The 24862-nt window shown below is 43.0% G+C and overlaps 1 protein-coding gene and 1 pseudogene across 2 annotated transcripts in view; both read right to left on the bottom strand.

Annotated features, from left to right (window-relative positions):
• Nucleotides 1–8435: 8435 nt before the first annotated feature.
• On the bottom strand, nucleotides 8436–21174 carry LOC146833566 (homeobox protein Hox-A9 pseudogene; annotated as a pseudogene). Its single transcript, XR_014960598.1, has one exon. The product of XR_014960598.1 is annotated as a homeobox protein Hox-A9 pseudogene (transcript).
• Nucleotides 21175–23006: 1832 nt separating this feature from the next.
• Nucleotides 23007–24862, bottom strand: part of LOC146833564 (cytochrome P450 2D6-like) — a 413996-nt gene continuing 412140 nt past the window's right edge. Inside the window, exon 9 of the mRNA XM_085601419.1 lies at nucleotides 23007–24420. Within this exon, the coding sequence (XP_085457545.1) occupies nucleotides 24242–24420 (179 nt within the window). The 3' untranslated portion in view covers nucleotides 23007–24241. The remainder of the gene's footprint in view (nucleotides 24421–24862) is intronic.

The raw sequence follows: 24862 nt of genomic DNA, 5'->3' as shown, positions 1-24862 counted from the left end.
CAATCCCACACGTTCACTTAGGTCAAGTAGCCAACTTTTATTGAAAATACCAACCACAAAGAAGGTCAGACAAGGTGGTAAAGCCCTGTCGGTTGTCGGACCAACTTTGTGGAATAAACTTCCTCTTGAGCTCAGGAAATGCCCAGAACATCTTAATTTTAGGAAAAAACTCAAAACATTTTTATTTTAATTAATTGATCTGTATGCTGATCTGTTGCTGCTGGCTTCTCTTTCTTTTATGTTCCTTCTTTTTATTTCTCTTTTCTGTGCGCAGAGATACTCTGTTCAGAGTCGATTCTAGCGCGTTACAAACCATAAATAAATAAAATAAATAAGAGAAGTAATTGACAAGAACAAATAAATTACAGAAATGCATCTGACATCATTGATTAACTTTTCTCCATAGATAAATGTACACTGAAATTATTCATACCCATCATGGATTCCTGAGAAATTAATTTACAAAGCAAACAAAAGTATATGAAAATGTTTCATGCAAAAATTGAATGTTTATTTACTTTCTAACAATCAGTTGAAGATCTTGGCAAAAATGCAAAACTTCTAATACAGAATAATACTGAAGATACAGATGAGACATTTATGGGGAAATAAAGAACCTTCAACTGTATATAAAGAAGAATTATCTGGAAAACATATTTTAATTACGAAAACATGTACATCACATACAAAGGACATAGTACAATCTTTACTTCCTAGTGTTAAGGCTATATTTCAAAAGTTGTCCGAACCTGATGATAACAAATTTCTCAGGGGAGAGATCATTTGTCAGGCTAAAGTGGATAAAAAGTTGGATCTGTACATCTAGCTATTCCTAACTTTTTAACCTGTACATGACCATCCCATGCACCTCGGTAAATTCAAATGTTTCAAAAACGGCTGAACGATTTACCACTTAATCTAAAAAAGCAAGGTATCTGAGAAAAGTTCCAACTTTTTATCAAATTTTGTGTTCCATTTAGCCATTTTTTCCATGTTGGAGAGCAAAGTTTTCAATGAGTATTACCATTGGAAATGAATGATTAATGACACCTCAAACTTGACTGTTCAGCATGAAACGTTTCAGAAAGGAGCTGAAATTGACTTTTTTTTTGTGGAGAATATTACACGCTGATTCAGCAAACACCATTACATTTATTAGTGAAACATAAAACGGTGTTCATATGTAAACTTTGGCCTAACTATAACTACATAGAGGTGAGCGTCACTGAGTGATATATATGTATGCATGAGTTCTATGTGCTTAAATGCGCGGCTTCTGTTGCATTTACAAATATTTGTAGAGCGCAGGCACAAGCATCTGTGTCCCAGCAAGGAATAAGATACCAATCAGATTTTTCCTTACCTAAGAAAAAGAAAGACGATAGAAAGAATAGCCCATACAGATCTAGCTAATGATGAAAATATCATTATAAAAGAAGCAGATAAGGGAGGTGCTGTAGTTATACAAGCCCATGAGAAATATATAAGTGAGTGGAAGAGATTGCATGCAAACACAAACAACTATAGGTAACTCCAGGAGGATCCAACAAAAAAAATGTAAAGAAAAAGAGACTGTTGAAGAAGTCTTACATATGTCCTCGATCTCTAAAAAGAAAAAAAAAATCCTGTTCACAAAGACACTAAGATGCCATATTTTTATACACTTCCAAAAATACATCAGAATAAGATTCCAACAATTTCAAGACCTAGAGATTCTGGCATTGGAATGATCTTCGAACCATCAGTGGGTGGTATGTCACCTTATTTGAAGGATATATAAGAAACAATACACCTCATAAAGGGCCTCATGTAGGTAGCTAAATACCGGTCGGTAACGGCCGAAATTCGGTAAATATCCCATTACCGACCTGTATTTAGGCATTTGAGATGTAGGAGGCATGATTTAAGGATTCGGTAATTTACCGAATCGGTAAGGGATCGGTAAAATACCGAATCGGTAAAATACAGATTCGGTAAATTACCGAATCCTTAAATCATATGTAGGGAGCACTCAAGTGAGTGAATTTCAGTAGTAAGGATTCGGTATTTAACACCAACTACAGGTTGATGTTAAATAACGAATACCTTTCAAAAAGCTAAATTTGGCTGCTTTAAAAGTGCCATGTGGCAGACATACATGCCCTTAGGGCATGTATGTGCGCCACATGTGCACACATGCACGAATCAGGGGTGCAACAGGGTGTCAATGTGACACCCTGCCACCCATGATTATGCTTCCCCTATTACCGATTCGGTATTTACCGAATCGGTAATAGTAAATGGCTTCCTACATATGGCCCAAAGAACTTACAAGTTGATCAGACAACAGAAATAACGCTTACATTTGAAGTGGAATCATTAGTTAATAAATTAGTTCTTCACAGGAAGCTACCATAATAGTTAACGAGCAGCTACTAAAAAAACCTCTTTCTATCATACTCCGATAAAGTTCATCATACAGTGAGGAAAACTAGTACTCAGAAAACATATTTTCAGTCAGATTTAGATAGGAGGTACTACCATGCGGTTTTCCTGTGAACCCAGTATATAAAATTTCTACATACATTATTTGTAAAGAGAACTATTTAACAAGAACAGTCTTTCTGCTTCAAGCATGAAAATGTGGCATCACTATATAGATGAAATTCTGTTGATATAGGAAGAAACAGAATCACAAGCTGAAGAATTCCATCGCTTATTTTATGAAAAAGACCAACACCTTCACTTTGGAATGGTGAAGAGTAAAGAAAAATGTAATTTTTTAAGACTTAATTAGAACACCACACACACATTTATTCCAAGCCTACCAATAAGAATACCCTTTTAAATTGTGCACCTTGTCACCCTAAATCATAAACTGATAACCTAAAAGAGGGTCAATTCCTAAGTACCAGGAGAAATTGTTCAACTGTAAAAGCATATATTAGTCAAGCATGAGAGTTCACACAAGGATTACCAATATGGAATTATCCACAGAAGTTCAATAAAAAAGGAGAGAAGTGTGGTACCACTTTTTCAACTCTATCAAATGATGTTAAGAAAATAATGAGTAAACTGTGGTGTATTCTTAAGATAGGACCTCTGAGATTAAAGACACCTCTGTTTGCACTGAAAAGAGCAGTGGCGAATGGTGAACTTTGATAGTGGTGGGCATAAAACATGCCAGGAGTTCACAGCATTTTTTTCAAAATTTGCCTCATTCATTTTCACTCGCTCTCACACTAAGTGGCAGATTTACTAAGCCCTTGTGTTGTCCTTGCGTCACCCAAAGCGACGCAAGGCAACCCAAGGACTTAAGTGAGATTTACTAAGCCACATAAAGCCACCCTGTGTGTAAATGCAGAGTAATGCAAGGTAGCCCAAATCACCTTCCCTATAGAGGCAAAACAAGGAGACATATCTTTATTTCTCTTCATTATTTCCTCTTTTTACATGTGCTGCGTTCTGCAAAATGCCTCAAAGGATTGCCTTTGTGCAGGAAGGTGTCTGTAACTTTTTTCCCTGCACCATGCAAAAGGGTGCCTGAATTCTCTCACTTACTCATTCTCATGCATACATACTCCCACTCACTGTTACTCACACATAAACATACTCATTCTCACTGGTTCTCTATCTCACTTACAAACACACTTACACACAATCACTCTTTCACACTCATTGACTCTAGTTACTTCACTCACTCCCTTTTACTCACTTTCACTTATTGATACACACTCTCAAACTCAGGTTCTTACCCACTGTCAATCTCTAACAAGCACATACATACATACACGAACAAAAACAATATATTTTTTACTTACCTTGCTTTCTTTGCAGCAGAGAAGGAATCTGGTGCTGGACATTGGAACCAGACCAACATGATTCCCAACAAAGAGTCATCCAGAGAAACGAGGGCAGATTTGGAAAGGGAAAGACCCACCTCAATCACTCTCTCAGGTTCCTGATAGGACTGGAAGAACAAACCTATAAGAAGCTGGGACAGAGCTAGGGATCCTGCCCCTGCTGCTCTGTGTTTCTTCTTATTGGTCTTAGGGATGCGCTGATGTGCACCCTGACAGCCATATTTTAGAAGATATACTGTGCTGCCTGACACACGTGCAGTATGTCTGCTAAATAAAATGGACTGTGCCTGTGTTACAGGACTGTAGTTGAACCACGCTGCTCCAACATGCCCAATCCAGACATCCACCTACATACAGAATGTTGTGTTTTAACAACACTCTGTAGGTGGATTGTGCCTCAGCCCTCTCAGCCCCCTACTCATGCTCTTGTTATCAGGAACCTGAAGAGAGGCCAAAGAGGCTGGCCTGAGCATTTGCAGTGTTCATGAAGACACATGTGTTCATGAACACTGCTAAATTGAAAAATGCTCATTGTCTACTCGGAGAGGCAAGCTGCAGGGTGTGTGGCCTCACAGGAGAGAGGGGGACTGTGCCCTGGAGCCCCTAAGAAGAAGAAGCTACTGTAAAAGAGGCCATAGCATGAGGGGCCATCAAAGTTAAACTACTTTATGGGACATGGCAACTATGAAAGGACAATTTCTGTGTGGCTCATGTAGGGCCAGATTTACCAGCGTTTTGCTCTGTGTTTGAGTCACAAAACGCGAACCAGCACAAAATGTATTTTATAAAATGTATGATCAAACTAATATGCCTAAAAGTAACACAAAGTACTGTGAAGTGCTACTTTGCGTTACTTAGATCCAAGTGGGCATTGCTTGGGCATTCTCATAAAACGGCCCATGCTTTTTGGCACAAAACACTATCTATCTATCAAAAATCTGAGACAGGGTTTTACATCAAAATGTAACTCCATTTGAAAGTAGGCATTAAAAGGGAAAATGTTTTTGTTTCTCCTTTCTTATTTGAGTTTTGCATTTATGCTGCACGGTACAGCACAAATACGGAGTAGAAACATTTCTCTCACGATCAAACGGGGATCGGACCACTCTGGATGTCGGTGCTTAATATGGTGCTGAACATTTTGACATATTTGATATGAATACTTCTTGCTGATTTCCCATGTGGTGTTCTACTTATTGCTGGTCTACCCACAATTTTGGGCTTTTATATTTCAGAAGGCTATAGACCATACCCTATACTCAGCATTGGCGTCTCACATTGCGCTGAGCAGTGTTTATCATGGGATCTGACTGATTCATCGACCTTTTTGAATTGTGTTATCTACATCTGGATTAAGGCTGTAGTATCTCCTAAGGATACATTATATCCACCCAGCAACCATATAAATTATCATCAAGGTGATTTGGTTGTCCGAGCTCCAGTCATCCATTCTGTCCACAGTTATATTGGCCCATCGCTTTGTACGTTATCGCTTTTGCCCTGAAGAAGTCTATCTCTTTGGACAAAACGCGTTGGCTGGTGTACCTTATATGTTTTTTTGATACCCCTGATCAATAAAAGACGACTTGAAAAACAAATTTGGGATACAGATTGTATAATTGTTAATATATTAATGTGTTGGTGCACCAATTGCTCTCTCTGTGGAATATGTTGGGTCCAGTAGGACCGCACCTTGACAGTGGGTGCTTGGTTTAAGTGCACACAATTTGGGGTACATTTCCCCTTGTTCTAAAGGTGATACATTGGGGACATTAGGTTAGGTGCGAGCCAGCATAAGGGTTTCACTGTCAACATTTGTATGAATTTTTTTAAGTTGTGTAGGCATTGTATTTTGTACAGGATGGGAACCCTTCCAGTACAAAGCATTTGCTAGACTCATGCAGACACCCTTGCACAATAGCGCAAAGGTGTGTGTGTGGTGCGCAGCAGCAAAATTCTGCACTGGCGCTAAGGAGAAAAGAGAAGAGTGCTGTATCTCTGTAGATATGGTGCTCTCCTGCTCTTTTCCTGACACACACCACAGAGCAGTGTAACATTTTTGGCTGCCGAGCTGCATTAGGTGATACTATGATAAATCTGGCTTGCAGTGTCTGCAAACATATAAAAATACTGCTGAGAGTATTAGGCCTTACAACACTGTGGCAAACAAGGACACATGAAATGTAGTAGCTGTATGCCAGTTCATCTTACATTAAATTTGAATGAATACATGAAAGACGAGGACAAGAATCTTAGATCATAAAAGAGTACCACAAGATATGCTATAATTATGGTCAAACTAGTGCCCCATTATGTTACCTCTGCCAGATCAATGGCGTAAAAAACTCTGTCACCCTGGCGGTGGTCCTGACGGTCAAATTTAGAAATGTCTGTCAGGCCGACAGCCATTTCTAGCATTCACAGGAACCACCATCAAGGTGGTTCCTATGAATGCATTGGAACTTTACCCTACAGCTCATCCAAACATGACAGAGCTGTATGGTAAAGGCTACAAAGTTTTTGGGATTATGTGTTTGAAAATCAAAAAAACACATTATGGGAGTAATCTCCCCATGGTGAGGGGAGGATTTTTTGTTTTTTACTGCCAGGGTTTGGCTGGAGGGGACGGGCAGCAAAAAACTGTTTTAAGTCCGCCCATCTTATGTGGGCAGATGGACATATATCCAATTCTACAATGACCCTTAATCTATCAGGCCATTGGAAATGTTTGGCCAAAGAAGAGGCAGAGTAGAATTCAATCACTGTGGTTGAACTATGTACGTCCACTTATAAAGTCGGCTGGCAGACCATAATTTTGGTTGCAAGTGTACTCCCTCACGATTGCCTTGGAGTATGCTTTCCGCCGACATTTAAATCGATCTCTGAGGAAGATATTCCCACACAACGAAGAGAGACTTTTTATATCATACCAGGGAAGGCACAATAAGCACTGCCCACATGTTGGTGCTAATTACACATTGATATATTGAGAAACAGAAATAAAAAGAAAGATCCATTGATCAAAAATATGATTGGATACATTTCCTAGACACTACTAAGGAGGAGCAACTGAGATAAATATACTGCTGGCCCTGTGACAGGGCACAATGATGTAATTGACGTTTGAATGTCTGACAAACCAAAAACAAAAAAAGGTGTGTGACTGCTCTCAGCCGTTTTCAGGTCAGGGAGTGATGCTGAGGCAGGACACAGGCAATATGTAAGCACTTGGAAGGGGGGCGAAAACATCTGCAAGAGTGTGGGAGGTCATGCTTAGATTTACAGTATAAAAAATAGGGAATACCATTAAAGCAAAGGTGACTAAAAAGGTACATCCCTGACCATGAGATATGAAAACAACACAGGTTAATTGAGTCGATGTTAGGAAGTGAAAAATGGCAAGCATGCAAAGAAAAGTGTGGATGCACATGGTTGAGGTAATAATTTCAAATACATTGAAATCCATTTGGTTTCACAAGGATGACAGATAATAATAATTCCAAACTCTGAAGGTTTATTAGCAGGTTAGTCAAGATACAACGTTATTCAATCAGTTAATCATGAGTTAGATATTCTTCAAAATTCTGTAAAGTTAATCGATCCATGCAAAATTCAAGTGAGTAATGCAGACCTGAATCAATTGCCAAGGCAAAAAATTAAAACAGAAACTATTTATGTTCCTTAAAGGAACTTCCCTAATGATAAAGTACCTGAATTAGCATGGGAACATCTTAGCAGAAGGTGTCAAGAGGTGGAGATTCAAAGCTGAACCAAATAAAGGTTCAATAAAAGCAAGGAAAGTTCATATGTGTTTGAGAGTCTAACTCATAAACAGAAAATATAAGGTCTCAAAGATAAGAGAGATCTGCATTGGGCAAAGTTAGGAAAGGTTCTGACTAGATACTACTCTAAGGACATATAATTAAACATTTAATTGCTTCCCAAAACTCCTTCACACCAGTTCCTAAGGCACAAGGACCAATCAAAATACAGATTCTTCTTGGAGTAGGTCAACTCCTGGGTTTCCCCTCATCGTGCAAAGGAGCACACAGCTGCATGACCTTGCATTTATCTTCAGGCAGGATGGCCAAGTACAGGAGGCTTCTTTTCTTCCGCACTCAATGTTGGAATCAGAATTTTCCCAATTAAATTACCAAGTCTAAGCTTTACTAAAGACAAACAACAAACTACTCTTCTAAGTAGCACATGTTATCTTACTCCTAGAATGAAAAGCAAAGCATGAAAGAATAATGCAAGGAACATTTAATTTATAATGGAAAATCATTTGAGGCCTACTCTTATTCAAGATAACTTAAGAAATTACATTTTGTTAAATGCGAATATACTGAGAAACTAATAACTATGCTTGGAAGTGCAGCTTCAATATATGTTTTCAACAGCACATTAAAACGTGGATTAGAATATAGATTGCCTAAATTATGATGTATATAAAATCCACTCCTCCAAGACCATAACTACCCAAATCTATCAACACTGATTTTAGCCTTGTGATATTGATTGAATTAGCATGGAAGGAGTAGCATAGGTTCTTGCCACATGCTAAAAATGTGAGATTAACAACTAAACCACAGCCACATAAAATCTTTATTCGAATTTGTACAAAAATCTATAAAAGCAAGAAAGGACAAATAAAAATTATGTTTTATCAACACAGAACAATTTAAAAACCAAAATGTTTCAGTGCAAAATTACAGTGCAAAATCATAGTGCACATTTAGCGGTGTAGATACAGTTAAAAATGCATAAGTTTAAAAAGTTTCCTTTCACATGGTTGAAAACTCCTTATCAAAGGACATATTAGGTTAAAATCATTCGACAAATGTCTGAAATAAAGCAGAGGGTCATAAAACCACATACACATGAACATTTCGAGGTTTGGAACATACAATACATGATTTACACTATAAGATACCATCAATAATGCAATTCGAACACGGAGACTAAACAATCCAATCGATATTATAGCTTTCTTCATAACACGGTCTTTCTAAAGGGGTCAATGCTTTATGCCTTTGTATAGCCTTCTTTATATACGTCAGAAAAGTGCAACATGTATAAGGATCTGACAGATTTTGTAAATATTTGAAGGCCTTATGATAGTAAATAAGGCCTTCTTTTAAAAATGGGGGACACAATATAGATGATCTAATATCATTATTGAACTTGCAAAACAGCATGAATGGATTGCTGTTTGTCTGGCCTTTCTATCGAATGGGCACCTTGGTAAATTCACTGGCCACAACTCTGATTTAGGGAATACAACTAGATGGTGGAGCAACTCTTTAAGCAGAGTCAAATTAGCAAAAATCTATCCTGAGTGTTATTCACATTTATGAGGGAAGCTTGTATCCCCTGTTGAATTGAGCCCAAGCAATATCTCTCCACTGTGGACTTAAATCTTTCCTGAGACTCTTTGTGTGCCTCCCTTTTCCCCACAAAAACAGTTCTCAATTCCTTTTTACTCAATTGCATAATACTAGTTGGGTTCAAGATGCTAAAGCTTTCCTCTAATTCCTGCAGTAGACCATTCACATACTGAATTCATAGTATTTTTTCATAATGGTCAAGTTCCAGGCAATCCTTTATGATAGCTCTAGTAAACTTAGTGCCTGGTTTACTCCAAATACTATGTAATTTAGTCAAAGTGCTAAGATTGATGGAATCTTCTATGTGCATGATATCAAGTTCTTTATGGATAATGTAGACAGAGGTCGAACTTGGGACTGCCAAAACCCTACGTAGGAAGATGTTCTCCTGTATCTGGATCAAATTACAATTTGTCTTGCCCCAAACCATGGCCCCGTATAGGGCAAGCGGGATAAATTTGCTTTTAGACAATTTCAAAAGTTCTCTTATGGGTTAACTGCCTAATTTATTGGCAAATCTAAAAACTGGATCTGTAACCCTGATTAATTTTAAGTTGACAGTTTTGAGTTATGGTACCCAATATCCTCTGTGAGAACAATATGCCCAGATATATAAAAGTCTTTACTTGTTCTAGATTTTGGCTCACATCAAATTGTCTTTCTCCCCCTTCTTCCTCTGCCACAGACCACAGTGTATGTTTTGGTTCAATTAAGTTTTAGGTCTCTACCCTCCATGAAAGTTACACAATTATTTAGAAATAGCTGGAGGCCATTTGCCATCCTAGACAGCAACACCGCATCATCTGTGTATAGTAAAATAGGGGTAACATGGGTGCCCACTCTAAGCGCATCTGCTTTTACTCTCTGTAAGAGGTCATCCACCCCATTAATGTATAGTGAAAATAAAAATGGTGCGAGGACCCATCCCTGCCTAATTCTTCATGTTATCCGGAATTTGTCTGTGCACTCCCCATTCTTTCCATATCATCTGCAGGCAGTTAAATATTCATACAGCTGTGAGAAGCGGCATATAATATCTACTGGAGTGCCCACTATTGGGTAATGTCTGCCATTCACTTGGTCAAATGCCATTGTAAATTTACTAATTATTAGGTGCAAGTTCATGCCCTGCTCCACATTGCCAATTTATTTTCTTAACCCATATTGTGAGTCTGTCAGTATATAGTTTTTCTGAGCCCAGGATTCTAGCCTACCTAGTACCAGCTTTACCATAATTTTCACAGAGGAATCTAATAGGGATAATGGACGATAACATTTAGCATCATCCATGTCCCTCTTTTTAAATATGAGTATGGTAATTCTATCACTCCAGGATTTTGGGAAGTGATTTTTTACTGCCGCATTACAGATGTGGGTCCCTCCCCCCTCCCCTACTTAATGGACGTGCGCAGCGGGCACTCTGCTGGCACGCCGAAGGCGCGCCTAAGGTAAGCCCGTCTGCGCCCGTCCATGACCCAACCGCGGCCAGCGCCAGGAACCCTGGATCTAGAAGTCCCCACCGCTACAACTCTGCTGTTCTCCACACTCTCAACCCCGGGAGAAACAATGACTGCCAAAGATCTACACTGATCACCACCCACGGCCAGTTCTCCTGTCGACACTGCCTACAATACTCACCATCTACAGTGCCCCCACAACCGCCTAACCCTCGCCGGACGTCAGCACCACCCAAGCACTGAAGTGCATCCTCCTCAACGTGTACTTCCTACAAAGACACGCCATAGGATCTGAGACCTGCTCGACACACTCTCCCCCAACCTCACTTTCTTCACAGAATCCTGGACCAACACCACCTCCCCCCTCGACATCGCCACCGCCATCCCCGACAGATACAAGATCCAGAGAAAGGACCGCCCCCACCCCCCAGGAGGAGGGCTCGCCATCATACATAAGAGCTCCCTCCGACTTTCCGCATCCAGCACGAGCGACCCTCTCTCCAACACCTTCACCTCCACTTCCAGATCCAGACCAGCTCCAGCACCACATTGTGCGGCACCCTTGCTTACAGACCCCCTGTACCTCATGCCCTTTCCGCAACCATCATTGCCGACCTCATTGCACCCCATGCCATCACCTCAATGGACTACATCCTCATCAAAGACCTGAACTTCCACCTTGACAACCGCAGCGACCCTGACCCCACCCCCCTCCTTGACAACCTCGCCAACCTCGGACTGAAGCAGCTCGTCACCACCCCCACCTATAGAGACGGACACACCCTCGACCCCATCTTCACAGGAGGGACAATCATCCACTTCAGCCACACCACACAGCCCCTCTGGACAGACCACCACTGCGTACACTTCACCTTCAACACCACCACCGCACCAAAACCAACCCCCATGCCCGCTTCGAAGGAACTGGAGCAAGATCACAGAGGAACACCTCAACACCGCCCTCCTCCACGCCCCCCTCTCTGCCACAACCAACGGCAACTCCACAGCCAAAGAACTTCACTGCTGCATCTCCAACTGCACAGACAAGTGTGCGCCCCTCCATCATCCCAGCAAACAATTCCCCCAAAAGACCGCCTGGTTCACTACCAACCTGCAGACGTCTTGAGAAAATCTGGCGGAACAGGAAAACCACCGAAGACCAGAACAACTATAGGAACGACCTGAACGAATACCACCAGCACATAAGAGCTACCAAGCAAACCTTCATCAAAAACAAAATCCACACCAACCCAACTAACGCTAAAGAACTCTTCAACGTTATACAGCAGCTCACCAAACCCCCCAGCGAAGCCACAGACCTCACACCATCCCAGGACCTCTCCAACAAGCACTCAGCTCCTACTTCCACCTTACAATCAAGGCCCTCTATGACATCTTTAGCAACTAGTAACGAGGTACCACCCTCCTCTCCACCACCGACAACCAGCCCACCATCACCTCCTGGAAACAGGCTACCACCGAAGACACCGCCACAAACATGAAGAACACCCATTAAGGAACCCCACGAACCCCTATCCACCGCAAATCTACCACAGAGCCACCGTTGCCATAGCACCCGAACTATGCCAAACCATAAACACCTCTTTCGAATCCGGCATTTTCCCCGACAACTGGAAGCGGGCAGAAGTCGAGCTCCTCCTCAAGAAGCCCGACGGACCTGAAAAAGTACCGACCCATCTCTCTTCTCCCTTTCGTGGCCAAAGTGAATGAGAGATTCATAAACGCCCAGCTGACTGCCTTCATTGAATAAAATGCCATCCTAGACCCCTACCAGTCCGGATTCCGCAACAACCGCCACCGACAACATCTGCATGCTACTCGACCAGGGCCACACTGCGACCCTCATTCTACTAGACCTCTCCGCAGCCTTCGACACCGTATCACATCACACTCTCGCAGCCAGACTCCACGACGACGGGATACTAGGAACCGACCTCAAGTGGATCCAATCCTTTCTCTCCGACAGAACCCAGAGGATCAGACTCCCACCCTTCCTCTCTGAACCCACAACGATCAACTGCAGAGTACCCCAAGGATCCTATCTCAGCCCCACGCTCTTCAACATCTACATGGCCCCTCTCGCCTCCATCGTCAGACAGCATAGGCTTCGCATAGTATCATACGCCGATGACACCCAGCTCATTTTTGCCCTCACGAAGAACCCCGAAGATACCGGATGCTGCTTAACGGAAGGAATGAAGGACGTCGCAGCCTGGATGAACAACAGCTGCCTGAAGCTCAACTCAAAGAAGACTCAGGTCCTCGTCCTGGGACCCTCCACCATGGCTTGGGACAACACCTGGTGGTCTGCCGCCCTCGGGGAACCACCTACCCCATCAGACCACGCACGGAACCTCTGCATCATCCTTGACTCCTCCCTCACCATGACCCGCCAGATCAACTCCGTCAAATCCACCAGCTTCAAATGCCTCAGCATCCTCCGCAAGACTTTCAAATGGATCCCCCCGAATGCAGAAAGACCATCACCCACACACTCATAACTAGCAGACTAGACTATGGCAATGTCCTCTACCCCGGATTCAACAAAACTCTCCTACACAAGCTCTAAACCATCCAGAACACCACAGCTAGACTCGTCCTCGGAGCCCCATGGCACAAACACATGACCCAACACCTACGAGACCTCCATTGGCTTCCCGTCGAGAATGGAGTAACCTTCAAACTACTCACCCACACCTACAAATCCTTCCACAACATCGGACCCAAATACCTCAACGAGAGAGTCTCCTTCCACGTGCCCAAAAGGAACCTCTGCCCCTCGACCTCGCCCTTGCAGAAACCCCATGTATCCGCAGAAACAGAGCAGGCGGAAGAGCCTTCACCTACGTCGCAGCAAAGGCCTGGAACGAGCTCCCTATTAACATCAGACGCTCCCCCAACCTGCACCCCTTCCAGAAGAACCAAGACCTGGCTCTTCGACTGAACTGGAGCTGCAACTGCCCCCCCCCCCTCCCCCAGCGACTTGAGACCCTCATGGGTGAGTTGCGCACTTTATAAAACCCTGATTGATTGATTGGTTGATTGATCGGCACACATAGTAGTTTGTGAGATTTGAATGCATTGACTGGGACCCTATCTTGTCCCGGGGATTTTCTAAGGCACTACTTTTTAGAGCTACACTTACTTCTATACTTATTGGTTTCAGGGGTTCAAAAAGCCAGCTACATCGGGGGATCCTGCGTTATACCAATGTCTAAGTTTTTTTTGTTAGAAATCCCTCCAAAATGTGTAGTCCAGGCTATCGGTACAGCTGAAACCTCTGTGGTTGGCATGAGGTTATCTGTAAGGACAGGGGAATTTATGATTTTCCAGAACAAGATACAATCACCAGTATCTGCTGTGCGTTCCAAATTTGCCCGTGCCTGGTCCCGGAGTTCCTTTTTCCTTGTAGATAACACTGACTTGTAATTCCTTCTTAGCTCTTTAACCTTTTTCCTATTTCTTGGCATTGCCTGTAGTGATTAAGTTTTCTTAAGATCTGGTTCGCTCTGGTACAGTGAGAGTTAAACCACCCATGATCCTTTCTTGTTTTTATCTGGTTCCTTTGCCTGGATTTTCAAGTCATCAGCAATTGCTGCTACTATTAGTATAAAATGCCTCCAGCAACATTTTATAGTTTGACCCCCATTCAAGTCATATACCAAAAGCTTCCCAGTTCTCCTTAACTATTGTTTCTACTAATTTTGTCATGTTTATACCTGCCTATTATAGGCTAACACTGTTTCTACCCCCAATTCCAATTGGAGGTGCTCGGCCTAGTCCCTTCAATTTATCACAGGTAACATTTAATGTGAGTTTAGATGGTCACTGAGCGCTGAGAATGCTATTTTAAATTATTTATTCAGATTCAGACCTTTTACTGAGATATTATCGATAATGAAAGGGTGGCCATTTCTGTGAAATATGAGCAACATGGGTCCATCTTCCCCAACATTCTGTTCTAACAATTCCAAGTCTATTTTGTATAGGACCTCGTTTATTAAGTCACCATATGAGTCATGAGGGAAATGGGATTGTTCTTTCCCATAGCAGTCTGAGTAGCTACATACTGCCCTAGTGGGGCATTGACATCTACTCATGTTAAGATCTCCAACCCAAAGATACATAACATCAATACCTGTTTTCTTTGTGAATAGCTCAATTTCCTTTCCCAATTCCATAATAATCATGTTATGTGTGCTGTTGAATAGATTGTTGTAGAAGTTAATTAAAATGACCTCATACTTCTGATCAATTAGCAGGTGTCCCAGCTAATAGGATGGAGATTTATTCCATGTTTTTTTTGCTAATGATGTGGTATAGAATAGAAATGAGAATCACCAGGTCTCCTTTTGCTCGCCCACTAACTGAGGGTGAAGCTGGGATGAGTATGGAGACATGACCATCCATATGAAAATCTTCCCTAAACCAAGCTTCCTGTAGGCAAATCACATGGGCAGACTTTCTTATATTTAGCCAGTCAGGCTCCCCCAGTTTACATTTCACACCCACAACATTCCAGGATTTGATTACTAAGTAATCATAGATATTATTAGTATCCTCCAGCCTGCCTCTTATATAACATTTGGGGTCCTGTGGCTCCGGATCCTGATCACAGAAGCCCATCTCTTTGATCTCCTCCTGTCAGAGGGTCAAAGGGGCACATCTTTTCGATGCAGTAACAGGATACTGATAATTATGAGTCTGGGTCTGATACATGTCATATTGACTTTCCCATGGCTGATGGGTAAGATTTTCAGAGGGACATAGCACTGGGGTCGCTCATCTAAAGCACCTATCAGGTCTTTAAAAATACCCTAACGTGAGGGCTTATTCTACTAATGCAAGATGTCATCTGGGCGAAACGGTGATACAATATTTCTACAATTCTAGGGCTCCAAAAATGTATTATAATACCATTCCCTAGTGTCTCCTTTGGGTGAGCTCCCAACCACGCAGTCCTTCTCACATGCACACCACTGCTTGTGTCAGGTCTTCCCTCCAAACAGAATTCATTCTTACCAAATGTAATGATTTATTTTTCAGTGCCATGTAATCCTCACTGCTTTCAGTAGATAACATAGGAACATCTTTCAGTATGATTATATAAGGGGTACATTCTGGGGGTAATTTTGGATAGCCTATGAGGGGGTGTTCAATAGCATTCAATGGCTCTCTCATAGTAATGGTTTTCAAAGCTTGATCCTGACCATGATCTTGATCTTGATCATGATCTTGATCTTGACCATGATCCATCATTGCGGCTCTGGGTTATCATTTGCTGATCTACTAGTTGAAGCTAACGATACATTAGATAGCAGGAGTACACGGGGAGCATTAGTTTTTTCAGCCACACTTTTAGGAACCCCAGTTGTATGCAGCCCCTCTCTCTGTTGCGCCAGATTCTCTGAGTTTGCATTTACCAGAGGTGAATCTGTGATAGTCAAGTTTCTTACCCCTTGATTACAGACTTTAGGGCATAAGTTAAGAATCCATAGCTTCTGTGCGTGCATAAAGAGAGGCAAGTTCCTGTTTTATAAAGACTCCAAGTAGCTCTATGTACTTTAGAAAAAAAAAGATCCATAATGTCCTGATTGATAGAACAAGGTTCCATACCCGCTCCCATAATTTGCGGTGAGGTAGCGATGTCTCTTTATTGCCCCCCGCATTTCTAAGAGGGGACTCTTTCATGTTAGTTTATGTACTCTCTGGCTCCAGTTTAGAATTCTACTCTAGTTGAGGCCTTAACACTTTTTATTCATTGTAGGGCTTGGACTTGAGTGCAACTTATCAGGAGACTCTGCAATTTGATTTTGGACCATATTGTTAGAATCGCTTACAGAGGCTTTCAGTGTAAGGATAGGCACAGAGTCTTGCTTAAGGTGGGGACTGAAGATAGTAATTTGTGAGCTATCCTTCTTTAATTCTGGGGGGGGCTGTGCCTAGGCTTAGTGATAATCTCCTCTCTGAGAGCTCACTTTCAGCATTTACCACCCCATAGCTCTTTCCATCATACGGTCAATAGCCGTATGCTGTGCAGGAGGGCTCAAAGAGGGGTTCCCCACTGTCAGCTTTATTTTTACCGTATTGGAAAAGGATTCAGCAGAGTGCAAGAGACCAACTGTGCCCCAAGAGGCAGTTCATTGCTTGTCAGGCAAGGGATGATGGGGACTGGAGTCCCCCAGAAGCGGCAGCAATGCGTGCAGATTCCCCAGCAGCATCTCCAGGCCACTCTCACCAGTGTAAATAGCCCCCAGGCAGTTCATTGCTTGTCAGGCAAGGGATGGTGGGGACTGGAGTCCCCCAGAAGCGGCAGCAATGCATGCAGCTTCTCCAGGCCACTTTCACCAGTGTAAATAGCCCCCAGGCAGGTGGGCTGTGGCATGTTTTTGAAAGTGCAGTTCATCGTTTGGGAGGCAGGGGATGATGGGGATTGGAGTCCCCCGGTGGCGGCAGCAATGCACAAGGCTCCTCCAGCAGCTTCTCCAGGCCACTCTCACCAGTGTAAAAGGCCCACAGGCAGCAGGGCTGTGGCACACTTTTTAAAGCACAGTTCATCACTTGGCAGGCATGGGATGATGGGAATTGGCATCCCCCAGCGGCAGCAGTAATGCACGTGGCTCATCCAGCAGCTTCTCCCAGCCAATCACATCAATGTAAAAATCTCCCAGGCAGTGGGGCTGTAGCGTACTTTTTAGAGGGTTGATCGTCGCTCGTCAGGCAAGGGATGGTGGGGATTAGAGTCCCCCAGAGGTGGCAGCAATGCACGCAACTCCACCTAGCAGCTTCGCCCGGCCGGTAATACCAGTGTAGAATCCCTCATTGAGAGCCTGTCGAACACCAGCAATTGCTGCAGAGGACAACCCCAGGGATGAAGTAATCATCCAAGTGCTGGTGAGAGAATTTCGTCATTTTAATAGAAAGGCCGAAAGTAGGTAACTTCTATGACTAATTATGAATATAGCACTGAAGAAGGAAAAATATAACATCCCCGCTATTCCCACCATTTCCACACAGATCCTTGCCATTCTTGACTAGAGCCCTTCACTGTGCACTTTCCCCATGTGATCATTTCCTGCCAGTCCACATTATTATAGTCCATCTCCAGGTCAGAATCCCTCGAGGTTCTTCCATGTTTTAGCCACCCACCTCCCATTCATGGTTAAGAAACCTCTTACCTTTGGTCTCATTGCACTCTGGTAGTGTCATTGACAAGGCTTTCCACTCCCATATAGAGCCACCCACTAGTCCTAGCCCCGTTATATATTTTATTAATTTATCGAGCATGTATACACCAGCAACGCTTTACAGTGTTCTGCTGAGTCCAGCACAAATCATCTTACTCTACTTTTCAATTACATTTTTTTTTGTTTTTTTGTTTGTTTTATATAGCGTTGGCTAGACCCGGAGGTATCAGAGCGCTTTACATGACGAAGTTACATTAGTTACAAGTTACACAGTGTTACAAATGATACATCAATTACGAGTTATATCTGTTGGTTGGTGGCGTGTAGAAGGGTAAGGAGAGTAGTTTAAAAGGGAAACGAGGCGGGAGATACAACCGAGAGACGAAGAGAAAGTCTGTCCAATGTCCTGCTGGGTAGGTGACGGCCGAGGAGAAGTCCACAGCCTAGCTCCACTATAGCTATCAAGGTAGCTCCACCGGACATCGGCCAAAATGTTAAGTCTCCACAGTCGGTGGCAAGATTTACGGGTTCAATGTCATGATGGGTGAGCCGGAGGGGGTTGGAAGGTGGGGTAAATGAGCGAGGTCTGGTACTTTGCACCCATGCGCAAGTTTGCGCCAGACTACATTTGTCTACGGAGCGCATTCTTAGCACTCTACCGAGATATACTCTATGCAACTTGTTTTTATATTTAACAACCTGAGTTTAAATCCATATTCGGCTTTCACAATCAGAAACATGCAGAGCACCGGAGCACATACGACAAGTCACAGACATGTTTACCACAACATAACACATTGCATTCAAGTATTTTACAGCAGACCTCGCTGCCAACAATTAGCAAATAAACAGAGCTACATATATACATCTATTTATATATATATTCATATATATAAACTAAACCATACAGTCCGAACGTAGTTGTGTGCATTCTGAAAAGGTCGTTTTTTTCCTATGGGTGAGAACAGGTAGGACCCGGCCACCGCAAAATCCAACCTCCACGAGGGAATGAAGGTCGTCGCAGACTGGATGAAGACCAGCTGCTGAAGCTGAACTCTTACAAGACAGAGGTCCTCATCCTCGGATCCACCCCCTCTGCATGGGATGACTCCTGGTGGTCAGCCACGCTGGGAGCCGCCCGACACCCATCAACCACGCATGCAACCTGGGTTTCAACCTGTGCTCCACGCTTTCTATGACCTGGCAAGTTAACGCTGTCTCCTCCTCCGGCTTCAACACCCTCCGCATGCTCCGAAAGATCTACAGATGGATCCCCACCGAAACCAGAAGGACGGTCACCCAAGCACTCGTCAGCAGCAGGCTGGACTACGGCAACACCCTCTACTCAGGAAGGAACCACGGCCACACTCCAGAAGAGACTCCAACGCATACAAAATGCCTCCGCACGCCTCATCCTCGGACCCCCTCACCACAGCCACATCACCACCCACCTGAGAGAGCTGCACTGGCTCCCGGTCAACAAGAGGATACCTTCAAGCTCCTCACCCACAAAGCACTCCACAACGCCGGACCAGCATACCTTAATGATTGACTATCTTTCTACACCCTGAACCGCCAGCTTCGCTCTGCCGACTTCGCCCTCGCCACCATCCCACACATCCGCCGAACGACCACCGGCAGCAGATCTTTCTCCCACCTTGCCGCCAAGATGTGGAACACCCCGCCCACCTACAGCAGACCCAGGACCTGCTGACCTTCAGGAGCTCCTCAAGACCTGGCTGTTCGATCAGTAGCTGCTCCCCCCACCCCCTTAGCGCCTTGAGACCCTTACGGGTGAGTAGCATGCTCTACAAATGTCTTGATTGATTGATTGATAGGTTTGTATGAGCCATCTCGCATCCAGCTTCCATATGGCCTAGTGCTTTCCTTGTATAAAAGGAAACTATTACAGGACCTAGTGGCCGGCCCCGGTAACCCGAGTTGTGGCGCGCTACGTGTACACAATGATACGAATTGGTCTGAAACATTGAGACCTGGTGGTTGACGCGTTTCCGCTCCGTCACTTGTCCTTGGGCTGGTCTTTGTTTATCTTCATCCGGCGGTTCTGAAACCATATCTTCACCTGCCTCTCGGTCAGGTTGAGCAGCCGGGCCACCTCGTAACTGCGATCCCGAGTCAGGTACATGTTGAACAAAAACTCTTTCTCCAACTTCAGCGTCTGGTGCTTGATGTAAGGGCAGTGTTTTTTCCGCGTCGACCTCGACTGCAGCCAGTTGGCGGACGGGTTGTTGGGGTCGGTGGGGGGCTTGTCCCCGCTGGCCTCGCTCTCCGCAGCGGTCTCTGGGAAAGCCCGCTCGCTGACCTGCTTGTCAGCCGGAGAGGTCCCGTAGTCGGACAGCGAGAGCGCGTGGCTGTCAAAGGTGGTGCAGTCCCCGTGGCAGGCGCCTTGCAGCGGCTCGGCTTGATGCCGTAGTGCCTGGCCAAGGGGAGCCCGGGGAAGGAGAGGACCCCCGGGCACCGGCTCCAGCCAGGAGCGCATGTACCTGCGCATTAGACATCAGAGATCAGACATCAGAGTTACAACTTGAACAGGTACATATTCATAAGCCTTCTGTAAATCAGATGATTTATTTTGGTGTACACAATGGGAAATGGGAGTTTCAGAGTGCTGCAGCCCACCACATGCAAACCTGGCCCCTTTGTGCATTTCTGAGAATTTCCAGACTTCACAGAGATCCTTGGTGGATGAGTGCATGTATCATCTATTTATATTGCCTACAAAATAATCGAGAAAGGAAGGGGCTATTGCCCAGAAGGGACTATTGATTACAGGGAACACACAGGGCTTTATTGAGGCGGAGGAAAGATGATATCTCTGTCTTGGAGAAGAACTTTATTATAATGTAAGTTCAACCAGGGCTTTAAGGTTGGCTTAATGTAGCACATGCACGTTATCCCAATACCCACTAAACCAGATCTTGGTTGTATATTTGACTTCTAGCTAGCTCTGACCCTGAAGCAAAAACTGTTGAAAAAGTTGAGGTTTTCCATACAATCTAGATGGTATCCTAGAAAAATGGTAAACTAGCAATGTCCTCTAAGAAAATATTAGTTACTATGTAGTCATCGTGTTTAGATCTGATTAAAACATTGGAAATTCCAAATGTTCCATGGAGGGTACAATAAAAAATCCAAATCATCACAAGACAACAACGCCTTGAGATGTTAAATTCAAATTGGATGAAGTCCCCTTGGAGCTTGTTAATACTTTTGATTATCTCGGAATCAGAATTTCAGACAGACTAAGTTGGAGACCCCATATTGACAAAATGCTCTTGAATCACAAGCGGGTTACGGGAGCAATTGGGAAGGAACATCGCTCTTCGCAGAGCAGGCCCATTGCTCCCGCCCTTGTGATTTATGCTGCTAAAGCTGTCAGCTCGGCACTTTACGGTGCCGAACTCTGGGGTTTTGCTAATGTCGATGAAATTTCAAGATCTGAAAGCAAATTCCTTAGGGACTTGGTCTCCATCCCAAAGGGTACTCCTCTTAAGCCCCTGATGAGCGATATGGGCAGGCGCTCATTTAGGGATCTTGCTAGATTATGCCCCTTGCTTTTTTGGACCCGCCTATGGCGCACCCCGGAGCTATCCAAATACGTTGATGGCCTTAGAGAAGTGATGAGCGCGATGGGTTCACATAGGATTGGTTGGTTGAGCAATGTCAAAAAGTATTTTCTTTCAATGGGCTTAAGAGAAGTTTGGGAGTCTGGAAAACACTTGAGCGGGGCTGATCTCAAGAAGGCCTATTGGACTTGGATAGATAACCAGGAGAATAGCACTCCCAACCTAGGTAGATTGACTGGGGATTTCTATCTACACAAACAGGTGGTAAGGCTGGAGTGCTATCTTGATTTTATACAGAAACCTAGAGATAGGACACTTTATACCCAGTTTAGGTTTGGCACACTCCCTACTCGTGAGTGTACTAGTAAATGGAAACCCCCCCATCAAACTATTTCAAATTGTCCATGTTGCAATGGGGAGGTTGAAACTGTAGCGCACCTTTTGTTCGAGTGCCCAGCTTATAAAAATCCTCGAGCAAGATGGCTGAGTCCCGTCTGCAGGCAGCTGGGCACTGCAAACTATCGTGTAGCACTTAGAATTTTACAGTCAGACACTAGTGCACTGCTGGTATGTGGTGTGGCCAAATTTCTTGGCTGGTCATGGGTTATTAGATTTAGGTCTCTGCGTTCTTTGATATGATATATCTCTTAACTTATCTTCTTGGGGTAAATAACTGCATTGTTACTTAGTGCAATTTAATGTTTTTTATATAGATTGTGACTGTCCATTTTTAAATCTATTTATTCTTGGTTGTCCTTTAGATTCTCATGTGTTTCTGCGGAGGGGAAAAAAGTTTGGTGTAGCAATGTATCTTTTATTCTACGATTGCTCCCTTTGTAACGATATTCTTTTTCCCCCGACCAGATTTTATTTGTCTTAATTTTAGTTATTTTATTCCCCATGACAAATTTGTATTATTTATGTTTGTTTGTATGCTTTTATGATATATTTTTTTATCGAAATAAAGCTTTGATTAATTGGTTAAATTCAAATAAAGAAAATGTTGATTTCAGTATGCAGTTCAGAAAAAATGCAAACAATTTCTTTCTCAAAATGAAATTTACATTTTGATATCCCAAAAATACAAACATGTATTATTTTCCTGAAATGTTTTGATTCCTTTGTCTGTGAACATGATGCATCATGAAGGAGAGATGTTTTTCCTAAGTATGACAGACCTATTGACGTTGCCCCTGCTTGTTTCACATACACAGAGCCTCATATGGATAGAATGCGGATGTCCACATTAAGGGCAGGCCCTCAGTCACTAGTGGGTCTGACCTGGCAGTGAATGTGAGAATGACTTACATCTATTTCTGTGAAGCGAATCATCACTGCAATTGTGCATGCCATCTTTACTGAACAGAAAGAGAGGAAGTAAAGCAGCAGCAACTGTATTACGTAAGCATGCTAGCATATTTGTATTTATTCCACTGTCACAATTTGTTAATGGAATGCTTTTCATCTATACACTTGTAACTGGACAATACTAGAAAGACATAAAAGACTATACTGTCACTCCAAATTCAGGAAGATTTTTTATTTATTTTTCAAACTTTTATTTTGATTGGAGGTTTTTCCAACTAAAAAATGTGTGAAAATGCTCTCACAAATATGGGACTCCGGTACAAAAGCAGTGTACTTTACCATCGAAATTATTATATTACACACATCACAGATTAGTATAATATAGCAAAATTCAATAACAATGTTACAACAATCCATGATGCAGAGTTACAGTTCTTAAATTCATAAACAAATTATAAAGTAAATTAAGTTTGCATATATATCAATAATTCATATTACACTAAAAGCGATCACTTTATCTTGAGAGAGTCTTGAACAAATCAACTAACGCAAAACAGATGTTTGCTGCATGTAGTTGCTGTGAAAACAATAATGCCAGTGTGCATTGAGTAAAACTGCATTTTTGAGCAGGGGTTTTAAAAATCATATTTTAGGGGCTCTACAATATTTGCAAAAACCAACAAAATGGAGGGTACAATAAATGGAGAAGTTGTTACAGGGACATCATGGAAAGTTAATGAACTCCTGCCACTTTAGAAAACACAACCAGTAAGTTATGTTATGGTATGCTATGATATGTTATGTAGATGTATAGAGTGCACTATCACCCAGTAGGGTAACCTGGCACTGAGCTGGTATGAGTCGAGCCAGATCTAGGACCTAGATGGGCTACTTGAAAAGGCAGGTCTTCAGTTTCTTGTGGAATTCATGAAGTGAGGAGGAGACTCTTATGTGTAGTGGCAGGCCATTCCACGCTTCATGAGCACTGTAGGAGAAGGTTTGGCCACTGCTTAGTGTTTTCCATATGCATGAGATGTGTGCAAGTAGAAGAGCGGAGGAATTGAGGTGTCTGGAAGGTTTATGAAAAAAGATCCATTTTTTGAGGTATGCTCGGCCAGTGTTATGTAGTGCCTTGAAAGTGTGGGAGAGGAGTTTGAATGGTGAGCCATACTTAGGCAAAAATGGGTCAATATAAACATAAACTGAGGGATAGTCACCATATTAATATATGGTGAAACCTGTCCTGAATTAAAAGCAAAGAATGAGCTCTAACGGTAGATTTGTAAAATTTCCTCAGAGCCCATCCGTCATCACAAAACGCAGTGTACAGGACCTTAAAATTGAATGCTCTATGTAAAATTCTAGCCATCGTTTCCTGAAAGAGGCACCAGTGGCTCTATTGTTTTCGATATATTAATGGTAAGATGTTTTGCCTTGTAGGGTGATCTTCCTTTATCTCACTTCAGCACATAACTGGTAAGGTTTGGGAGCTCTTATGCCACCTGGCAAGTTCTCTTCCTTAGGTCTCGGTTGATCCCTTGGGATGAAGAAAGTGAACTGCTGAAGAAAAGTGGTGAAGAAGAGAAAAAGCTCCATCCTTGCCAGCTGCTCTCCCAAACAGACTCGGCGTCCTGAGCAAAAGGGTGAAAGGGAGAGAAATGTTTAAAAAGTGCAACTGACGTTTAGATTTTTAATCTTTTATGAGATGATGTCTTTCCATATCCACTCAAGCATCAACACATTTTATGAAATGGTAATAAAAAAGATATGTCTTATCTTTATCAGAAAACCTTACTGGGGGTGCAAGAAGAGTGTGCACCCACAGGGCACTTAGGTCCTCCAGAAGGAGCGGCAGACACTATGCGGCCCCTTCTGTAACACGGACGCACATGTATCACCAGCACTATCTCAAAGGGGAATTCCCTCATTTGCATGGGGACATGGCCTCATGCAAATGAGGGAATCACACCATATTATGGATGTAGGCACATAGGCAAAGACGACGTTAGGAGGCGCACTGACAGTGCGCCACAAAAAAGGTGGTGCACTTACTATGTGCCTCTTGTGAGTCAC

This window comes from Triturus cristatus, chromosome 4_2 (assembly GCF_964204655.1).
Source record: "Triturus cristatus chromosome 4_2, aTriCri1.1, whole genome shotgun sequence".
NCBI classification, from domain to species: domain Eukaryota; kingdom Metazoa; phylum Chordata; class Amphibia; order Caudata; family Salamandridae; genus Triturus; species Triturus cristatus.
Note: the sequence above shows the minus strand (reverse complement) of the source record. Positions and strands in the feature narration are given on the sequence as shown.